This window comes from Coenobita brevimanus, chromosome 1 (assembly GCF_032717465.1).
Source record: "Coenobita brevimanus isolate Jiangsu-jjx chromosome 1, ASM3271746v2, whole genome shotgun sequence".
Lineage (NCBI taxonomy): Eukaryota > Metazoa > Arthropoda > Malacostraca > Decapoda > Coenobitidae > Coenobita > Coenobita brevimanus.
Genome location: NC_136954.1, coordinates 64228704 through 64239139, shown reverse-complemented (window position 1 = coordinate 64239139; position 10436 = coordinate 64228704). Strand labels below are relative to the sequence as shown.

At 42.9% G+C, this 10436-nt stretch overlaps 1 protein-coding gene across 1 annotated transcript in view; it reads left to right on the top strand.

Moving 5' to 3' along the window:
* Window positions 1–928: 928 nt before the first annotated feature.
* The window catches only part of LOC145414617 (NADH dehydrogenase [ubiquinone] 1 alpha subcomplex assembly factor 4), a 28505-nt gene continuing 18997 nt past the window's right edge, over window positions 929–10436 (top strand). The window contains exon 1 of the mRNA XM_080284382.1: window positions 929–1085. Within this exon, the coding sequence (XP_080140508.1) occupies window positions 929–1085 (157 nt within the window). The remainder of the gene's footprint in view (window positions 1086–10436) is intronic.

The following is a 10436-nucleotide window of genomic DNA, read 5'->3' as shown; positions in this document are numbered from 1 at the left end:
CAGTATTTTTGGTTGTGTAGCTATTCAGTTAATGGTGAGTGAATGAATGTGTGACATATTACAATGGACATGCTGTTGATTAATTTTCCCTCTTGATTAATTTTCCCTCTCATGCTAGAGAGGGATGAGTTCCCAGGGTTGCATCAGTATAGCTGCCTGTAGCTGGACACTCCACTCCTGTTTTGCAGATGTCCCTCCCTCCCATCTCTGTTCCACAAAAAGAAGGTGGTGGACTGCAGGAGAGGGGCAGTTCAGGCAGCAGTCTACTGGGTTTACATTTAGATAAAGCTGGGACTGCATCTACTACTGCTGCTACTTTTCTCATTTTTTGCTTTCTGAAGCCTACTTCAGCTCATCTTTAGGTCTGAAAAAGAGATTGGGATGATGGTGATGACTACTGTATGGTAAGACACCAAAAGAAAGTAGCCTAGTTCAAATTGAATAGCTTTTCTCAGGGTAGATTAACTTGAGTGTGTGGATAAGAGGAGATACACAATCAAATGAGGAAGTATGGAGTGTTGTCGGTTTGATATGGATGTGCTGGAGTACCCTGAAATGGTTTGACCACGTGGAGAGAATGGAGCATAACACTAACTACAGTAGGAGAGTGTATGTACATGAATTGTAGTGGGAGAGGGAATAATAGACTAAGAATGAAGTGGAGAGCTATATGAATGAGGATGGTCTGAGTTGGAGAGAGGACAGCACAATGGCAGAGGACAGGGTGCCATGTAGGTGACTTGTTTGTGGCCACCTTACTCTGGAATTAAACTAAAGTGTCTGGCTATAGACAAGTATAGTTATATAGAGAGTTCCTGTAACAGAGACAAACATTATCAGGGTGGAGGTATTTGCTGTAACTTTAAATGGAAGAATACAGTTGATAAAATTTATGATAGTTTAGTTACGTGTACATTTTATTAACAGAATGGGTAAAGCCATGTCATCACTAGGCAGAAGAGCCAGACGGCCCTTGAAGGAGTTCAACTTGGAGGAGCGAGCCTTCAAGGAAATTGGCAAAGAGAAGCGTAGTGTTGCACCCAGGCATGAATCCACCGCAAAGTTGATTGAAGAGTCTGTTCTTGGTAAGTTTCTATTTCATATAGGAATCCACTAGATAAAGAAAAAAGTAACATTTGATTAAAGATGTGTTGAATGATTATGATGATTGCTGAATGACATGAAATATAATTTCATTGTTAAAGGCTCCAACATGCTTGCATGCATCGGCCTTGGTCACCTAATGGCTATTGTCCACGCTGCTTGATGTCTGGCAGCTTCCGTATTTAGTACAGTACCTTATCCCTGAGATCACATTCAGTGACCTCGTCCCAGGTCTTTATTGGTCTTCCACTTTCCGCCCTACTCCTAACTTTAACATCTCTCACTTTCTGCATCCAGATATCATCCCTCATTGTCTCCACATGCCCAAACCATCTCAATCTACCTCTTCTCATCACAACACCAATACACTCCAGTCCCATCCTACCTCTCAGCTCTTCCATCATAAACCTAGCCCCCCCGCAAGGTCTCTCACTCAAGGATGCACTGCACATCAAACTAATCAAATTGTCATTTCTGTACACTTGAGCCTGTGCATATCCTCTTCCTTTACTGCCCAGGTCTCACTACCATACAGCATTACATTCCTAACACATGCTGCATGCAAAGATCCCTTAGCACGGAGGGAGAGCCCTCACAATGTCATGAGAGGCAACAGCTCCCTGAACTTCTTCCAACCACTCCTCGCTCTAGCCACAGAGCTAGCTCCAGCCCCAACTCCAGCACGTAAGCACATAACATGTCTTCTAAATGACAAAATTCTTCCACACACTCAAGAGACTCACCAGCAAGATTAATCCTTTCACACCTGAATCTCCACTTGCTTTCCCCGACACACCTCACACATGAAATCAGCTTTATCTCACAGTCTACCTCTAATATCACTACATCTTTTATGCACCCACTTATTACAAACATTGCACAAGGTGGGATTACTTCCCACGCCCTTATGGCAAATCGCACATGGCCACTCTCCCCCTTACATGACAGTACTGCCACTATTCCTGGATACCATCACTTTTGTTTTATCTGCATTTACTCTTAAGCCCTTGTGCCCCATACCATCTCTCCACTTCCTAAATATTTCCTCCGTCTCCCTTTGATTCTCTGCAGTCAACACCAAATCAGTGGCATGCAACATCTCCCATAGGAGTCCATTTCTGAAGTGATGTGAGGGCTTCAGGTACCGTACCATGATAAAGAACAAGGGGCTCAAACCTGGTCCCTGATGCACACCAACACTCACGAAAAGCTCATCACACAAATCTTCATTCACCCTTACTTGGATGCGAGCACCCACATACATAGCCATAATCACTCTGACTAGCCACTCGATCCCAAGCATTCTCATTGCCTGCTTCACCACATCTCAAGGGACTCTGTCAGAGGCCATCTACAATTCAACGAAAACAAAGTACAGATCCTTTTTCTTCCCTATATATTTTTCCGAAGCTGTTGAACAATGAATATGGCATCAGTGGTCCCTTTGCCCAGCATTAACCCAAACTGCATCTTGTCAGTATTCACTCTTTCTCTAATCATGCCTTCTAGAACTCTCTCCATTACCTTCATTATCCAGTTCAAAAACCTTTTGCCTCTATAATTTTCTCTTTCCAGGGCATCATCCTTCCCCTTGTACACATTTACAGTTACACTCTTCCACCAATCTTCTGGGACAACACACTCATATGTAATTGTATTTATCAAGTCATTAACTAACCCCACTCCTGTAACATCTGAGGCTTTTAGCATTTCAGCAATCATCCCATACACACCTGCTGCTGTCCCCACCTACATCCTGCCAATTGCCCTGCTTATAGTAGCAGCATCAGTCAAAGACCAAGGGCCAAACATTGGATATGCTGGCTCCAAACCTTCCCTCTTCCAGACAAACTCCTCAGTTAAGAACTGGTTGTAATGCTCTCTCAAGGCATCTTTAATAACCCCACTGTTCACCACTACCTTTCCTTTGTCGTTCTTCACACGCTGCTCACCTCTGATATCCCGGTTTTTCCTCTTCATCTGTTTTGCCACCTTAAATATCACATTCTTCCTGTCCACGCTCTTTAGGTTATCAAGTAAAAGTCTCCGAGACTTAGGTTTTGCCCTGTAAAACCTTTTTCATGCCCCACTCTTGGCAGCCAAGTATTCCTCTTTGTTACTACCCTTTTTCCATTCCTGGAAAATGCCTTCATTTCTCTTTAACTGCAGCCTCTACACCCTCATCCCATCACCAAGTTACTTTTTGTTTTGGGAGGGTCCCTTGTTCATCCACACACTGAATCAGTAACTCTTAGGAGATTGTTCTTTAGAGCTGTGTACTGTTCATTAACACTTCTGTCTGTGGCCCCTAGTTCAGCCACCACTCTTCTCAGTGTAGAATGCATCCCGTACTGCTTGGTTTTTCAACTTCTATAAGTCCTCTTTTTCAGCACCTACTGCTTAACCTCTAGACGCTGGGGGATTTCCGATGTCGCACACTCCTCCCTACAGGGGATTTCCGTGATTTTTGAAAAAATACCCTTACTTCAAACCTTACTATCTCCCAAACTATAACAGCTAGAGAAAAAAATTAAAGATACATAAGACTCACTAACTCTTCCTCTTTCAATTGAAAATATCCCCACGTCTCCAGCTGGCCCCATCGATGAGTAAGGATAAGTTAAATCTTAAAGGGTGGCGGGAAGACGCATGCAGCTATATACGTCAACTGGCGTTGCTCCGTGGCCGAAATTGTTACGGCTATACATGTCAACCGGCGCGTAGGGGTTAAATACCACATCACATATCAGTGACTTGTGTTGCTGCACACACTTCTTACTCCCTGTAACTTTAACATCTCTCACCAACCTCCTATCTGCCCTCCTTACCAGGAAATAGTCTATCTGGCTACTATTTGCCCCAGACTTATGTAATCAACCTACTCTTTTCCTAAAATGTGTGTTGCACACAGTCATGTTCATTGCCTCCCCAAACTCGAGTATCCTTTCCCCCTCCTCATTTCTTGTACCATATGCACATACCGCATGTACCCCCTCATATCCTTGAGCTGCTTCACCTACAAGACCATTTAAATCCCCTCCCAAAACTGCAATTTCAACATCTTCCATACAGTATTAATCTTTGTCAACCTGTGTGTGTATCCTTTCAGTTAATTTGCATTTTGAATTATATGAATTTGATTAGTAATGGTAGTTTACAGTAACCTAAAGAAAACATGGATTGATATGAACATTGTTTGTTATGGCATATTGTTTGTCAGTGCAGTTCTTGTAAATGTTGCATTTTGAATGGGTCATAATTATTGATTGTTATTTTAAACCGTATGGTGCTGCAAGGGTGTCAGCTTGTAAGAAATGAACAGCTTAATGGGACATGTATTACTGTACTGTACAGCTACTGTAATTTGGTAATGAAGGACCAAATCATATACAGGCATACCCCGGTTTAACAATGCAGCTAGTTAAGTAAAAACCAATCATTAGGCAGGGTATTGTATCTCAAGGTAGATTTAACATGTAAAGTACAGGGATGCATTTTTGAGCCTTGGGTTTCCCCCCCAACCAAGTCCTAAACCCACCCAAATGAGTTCAAAAACAAGTTTCAAAACAATCTAAATGGCTTAATAGCTGTGAAAGAACCTAACTTAAGCCTAACACCTATAAAGAATTTACTAAAACCAATACATAAAATCTGAAAATTGTCAAATATAAGTCTGGAAAAGATCAGGCTTAGTAAACTGTACCCCAAAATGGCTATGTTCACCCCACCTGTGGCTAAAACATTAATCGAAGTCAAAAAACAGTTTATAAATCAACCAAAACACACAGTTTAGCCAAAAATATCTTCAAAATTGTTTTTTTTTTTTAATCAAAACCCATTGTTAAACCAGGATTTGGCCATTGTGAGGCAGGGTGTGGTGGTATTTCTACCCTCATCGTTAAGCCAGGGTATCACATCTAGAGGTATCGTATATCGAGGTATACTTGTATGAGTGTGTTATCCCCGATGGGGGATGTGGAAGGTGTGTGGGAGATATTCACAGAAGAAATCTATGCAGCATGTAAGGTGGTGTGCGGGGTGAAGAGAAGACGAAAGAGGGTGCAAGGAACAGCATGGTGGGATGAGCAGGTGAGACAAGCTATGGCACAAAAGAAAAAAGCATATAGTGAGTGGTTGAGAAACAGGGGTGTGGAGGAAGTTGAGAGAAGGATATGTAGAGAGGAAGAGAGAGGTGAAAAGATTAGTATAAGAGAACAAGAAGAGAGTGGATGAAGAATTTGGAAGGAACTTGAGTGTAAAGTGGAAGGATTGTAAGAAAATGTTCTGGAAAGAGGTAAAGAGAGTTAGACAGGGTGTTAAAGAAATTTTTCTGGGAGTGGAAGATAAAATTGGTAGATTACTAGTGGAGAAGGGAGAAAAAGTGAGCAAATGGAGAGAACACTTTAAGGAATTGTTGAACATAGAATGAAAGTAATGCGAGTATAAGTGGCTGGGGAATGGCTGGGAGAAGGAGGGATATGAGAAAAGAGGAAGAAATCAGTATGATGGAAGTTGTGGAGGCAATGAAGGAACTTAAGAAAAGGAAAGCCCCAGGAGTTGATGGAGTGTGTGGTGAAGTGCTGAAGCATGGGGGAGAGATAGTAGCAGAATGGATGTGGAAGATGTGTAGATTGACCTGGTAGGAAGGTAAAGTCCTGAAGGATTGGAAGTCAGGTATAATTATTCCCCTGTACAAAGGAAAAGGGGAAAAAGAAGTGTGTGGCATTCATAGGGGAATTTGCCTTCTTAGTGTAATAGGAAAAGTATATGGTAGGATACTTATCAACAGAGTTAGGGAAATAACAGAGGAATTAGTTGGAGAAGAACAGGGAGGTTTTAGGAAGGAAAATAGTAGTGAAGATCAGATATTCATTCTTAGGTCTTTACTGGAAATGTTTCTAGAGAAGGGAAAGAAGTTGTATGTGGCCTTCATGGATTTGGAGAACGTATATAACAGGGAGGATAGACAAGGATTGTGGAAAGTATTAAGAACATATGGAGTAAATGGGAAGTTGCTGAATGCTGTGAAGAATATGTATGAGGGTGCTAAGACTGCAGTGCATGTGGATAGTGAACTGAGTTAATTTTTCTATTTGAAGGTTGGATTGAAACATGGGTGTGTCATGTCTCCATGGTTGTTCAGTCTGTATATGCATGGGGTTATAAAAGAGATACAAGGTAGGGCAGTGGATGTTGGAATCGGTTTTAATGAGAGAGGGCAGTGTGTGGAAACTCCCTGTACTGTTGTTTGTAGATGATACTGTTTTATTAAGTGAAGACAAAGGGGAGCTGCAATGCTTGGTGAATGAGTTTGGGAGAGTGTGTAAGAAATAGAATATAAAGGTGAATTTAGGGAAGGGTAAAGTTTTGGTCTTCAAGAGAAATGAAGTCACTGAATGTACAATGAGGTTGAATGAGGAGGAAATGGAAGATGTGAGTGTGTTTAAGTACATTGGTAGTGTGATGAGTAAGAATGGAGGTTTAGAGGGTGAAATGCTTGAAAGGGTACAGCAAGGAAGAAAGGTTGCTGCTGTTCGAAAGCAGTGATAAGAAACATGGAAGTGAGCATGGAAGTGAAAAAGTTACTGCATGACAGTACAGTATTGTGATACCAACTCTAACTTATGGAAGTGAAGCTTGGACCTTGTTGGAGGGACAGAAGTCAAGAGTGAGAGCAGTGGAAATGAGTTATTTGAGAGGAGCATGTGGAGTCACATGGAGAGACAGACTGACAACTGTGGAAGTGAAGGAGCATTGTGGTGTGGATGTGGATGTGATAGGAAGCGTTAGGAGAAACAGTGAGGTGGTTTGGCCCTGTGGAGAGGATGGAGAATGAGAGACTGACAAGGAGGGTTTATGAGAGTAAGATGGAAAGGGGAGGCCAAGGATGAGATGTTTGGATGGAGTGGAGAGATATATGAGAGAGGGGGATGGGAGCTTGGAACAGGGCAGTGAAATGGTGAGGGACAGGGCGACATGGAGGTGATCTGTTTGTGGGAGAGGGAGGGGGAGGCCAAGGATGAGATGGTTGGATGAAGTGGAGAGGTATATGAGAGAGGGGTGTGTGAGCTGGGAGCAGGGTAGTGAAATGGCGGGGGAGTGGGCAACATGGAGGCAGTTCATTTGTGGCCATCACCAATGGGATTAAGGCATCTGGCAATAGATAGATGTTGTCTCAGATGACTAGCTGAAGAGTGTGATTGTAAATGTGTACACGGGGAAGGGTGATGCTCTGGACAGATGCTGCTCTCAGGTGTCTGCCCTACTTCTCCATCCTTCTTTCCTTCCATCCTCCTATGTCTTTCTTTCTTTCTTTCATTCTTTCCATGTCCTTCTGCCAACATGTGATTTACACTCCCCCATCTGTCTTTCTTTTCTTCATTCTTTCCTCATTCTTCTGCCTGTGGGTGACTCAACACTGAGTGACAAGCCAAATGGTTCCCTGTACACCAGGAAACCATTTACTCTGCTGGGTGGTAACCATGTAACCGAATTTTGGTGGCTGGTGGTTTAGTGGGTAATTACGGCACTCCAATCGGATTGAGCGGGTGAAAATTTATATCCCAGGGGTGGTTGGGGTTTATTGTTCACGTAATGCCATTCAATGATGAGTGAGGCTGGTCCCTCATCTTAAACGTCAGGACCAACTTGCCTAGCCCCAAGCTCCTACGCACCTCATGGGGTAACATAGGATTGGATGATGGATGGATGGATTGATGGAAAACTTTTGGACCACATAATAAAGATAATGGAGAGAGCTCTGTGAGGTATAATTAGAGAAAGAGTGAATATTGGTGAGATGCAGTTTGGTTTTATGCCAGGCATAGGGACTGCCGTTGCCATATTTATTGTTTGATAGCTTCAGGAAAAATATATAGGAAGGAAAAGGGATCTGTACTTTGTTTTTGTTGATTTAGAAAAGGTCTTTGACAGTGCCCTTAGGGAGGTGGTGAAATGGGCATTTAGATCAAGAAGTGGCTAAGAGTGGTCATGACTATGTATGTGGGTGCTCACACCCAGGTGAGAGTGAATGGAGATTTTAGTAATAAGTTTTCTGTAAATTTAGGTGTGCATAAGAGATCAGTTTTGAGCTCTTTACTGTTTATCATGGTGCCCAAAGTCCCCTCACATGGTTTCAGAGTTGGTCTTCCATGGGAGATGTTGTACGACGATGATTTGATGTTGATTGCAGAGAGTGAAAGGGAGGCAGAGGAAAGATTTAGGAAGTGGAGAGATGGTATGGGGCACAAGAGTTTGAGAGTAAATGCATATAAAACAGAGGTGACAGTATCTAGGGTTGGTGACAGTACAGTACTGTCAGAGAAGAGGGAGAGTGGCCATGTATGGTTTGCCACAAGGATGTGGGAAATAATTCCACATTGTGCAGTTTTTGTGATAAGTGGGTGCATAAGAGATGTAGTGGTATTAGAGGTAGACTGCATGATATTTTCCACTATAACAGAATTTTTTTCCTGTGATTTGTACTTTTTTATCATAACAAGCATACATACACGAAAACTCTCAATACAAAATAAGGCATTGGTTTTATCATGAAACAAACTTTTTGCCTCCATTATTCACGTAAATAGACAGAGCGGTGGCGTGAGGCATGACGCACAGCATTTCCTCCTCCCTCCCTCCCTCCTCCACCTCCTTCCTTCCTAGACTCCCTACCTTCTCTTCCATCTCCTCATCCGTACCATTGTCCCCCTCTCCAGGATCGTCAATACCCTCTGAACCATTCCCATCATCGGAATTAGCAGATGAATGTACAGGGGGAAACGATCTGCACACAGTGGAGGACTCACGTCCTCCACCCTCCTCACACGATGCATAAGTATCGACATTCTCTATGGTGGTCGCATTCCTGAGAGGAAGTCACTTTCTCCACTCACAAGTGGCGATAATGTCACCTCGAGTTCTATCCCTGTTGCACTAAGGCCTTTTCTTTTCTGGCCATTGGACTTCATTGATATTGAAGTCGGCGGATGTGGGCGCTCAGCCAAGGGTCCGAACACAGGGAAAACTTTTTGCGTAGGTCTGTCCATTACGGAGGAAAGCAGGTAACTGGAACATGACTCAGATGCGTGCAAGAGGGTTGCCAGTGGCTGCTTGTAGTAGAAATAACCTGTGGAATATTCAAACTGCCGCAAAACGCTAAATCATGTATACCGGGTATGTGTCACCCGAGCATCCCCAGGTCATCACGCATACGTCACCCGGACACAGTGGGTTAACATTACTCTGTTTAGTCAAGCAGACCTATAAACCACAGCCAAGCAATTACCATGGTCAAGCAGACCCATCAACCACAGACAAGAAATCACCACTGCAGGGCCATACCCTGCTGTGACATGAAGACATGAAAAAAAAAAAATGACTACACAAGAAAAATCCAGTGGACACACAGAACATGATGGTAGAATGGAATAAAATCATGGTACAGTAATCTAGAATAAAATAAAAGTCATGATTCGACCATCCCTTATCAGTCTTACCCAGAACTTCTCGCATCTCCAGAGTCATCATTACCCTCTTCATTTTTCCTGGTGGAGGGGCCATCATCACACTCCCTAGGAAGAGGCATGCAAAGAATAGCAAGGTCTGAAGCAGGTAGGGAACAACCACAAAAGCCATGATGTGCGTCGCTATAGCAACTGTCCAAGAAGAGATGTTTACTCCATTGTCACCATGCAGGAACTGAAAATGACTGAGGGGGTTTCTGGTGGTCGCCTGGTGAATTACCCAGCCAGACAGGGTGGCACAACCGGGCTGTTCCTGCCTGGCTGGATGTGAAAATGTTCATGCGGCCATAATTTCCACCTTGATGCAAGCATTTTGCCCGGATATTATGAAAAAATGTACAGAAAATTGTTTCGAACAGCCAGATCACAGCATCTGGGTATTGGATTGTCTGGGTAATGGCTATCTGGATATTTGAGAGATTACTTTTTTTATTCATGTAACAAAAAAATTCACACACAGGTCTCCCTCGCTTTACGATTGGTATGCATTCCTAGAAATGCAGTCGTATACCGAAATATCGTACAGCGAACTTAAGGTTTAATGGGAAAAATAGGGATGTGTTCCTGGACTCGTATATAAGAAACCCAACACAAGTGATCTAATATGCAATAATAACGATGCTTTATGTGCTGCAGTGCATATGAATGAACATTTGCAGATATAAACGCATGAAATAGCATAAACAACAACATGAAATATGGTACAGTATGAAGAGCAGGAAAAATAGTAATATCCTGGGCACTGATGAACACAGACCAACAGAGTTTGTAAGCTGAACGAGCGTGCAGGTGAGACTGGACAGTGAT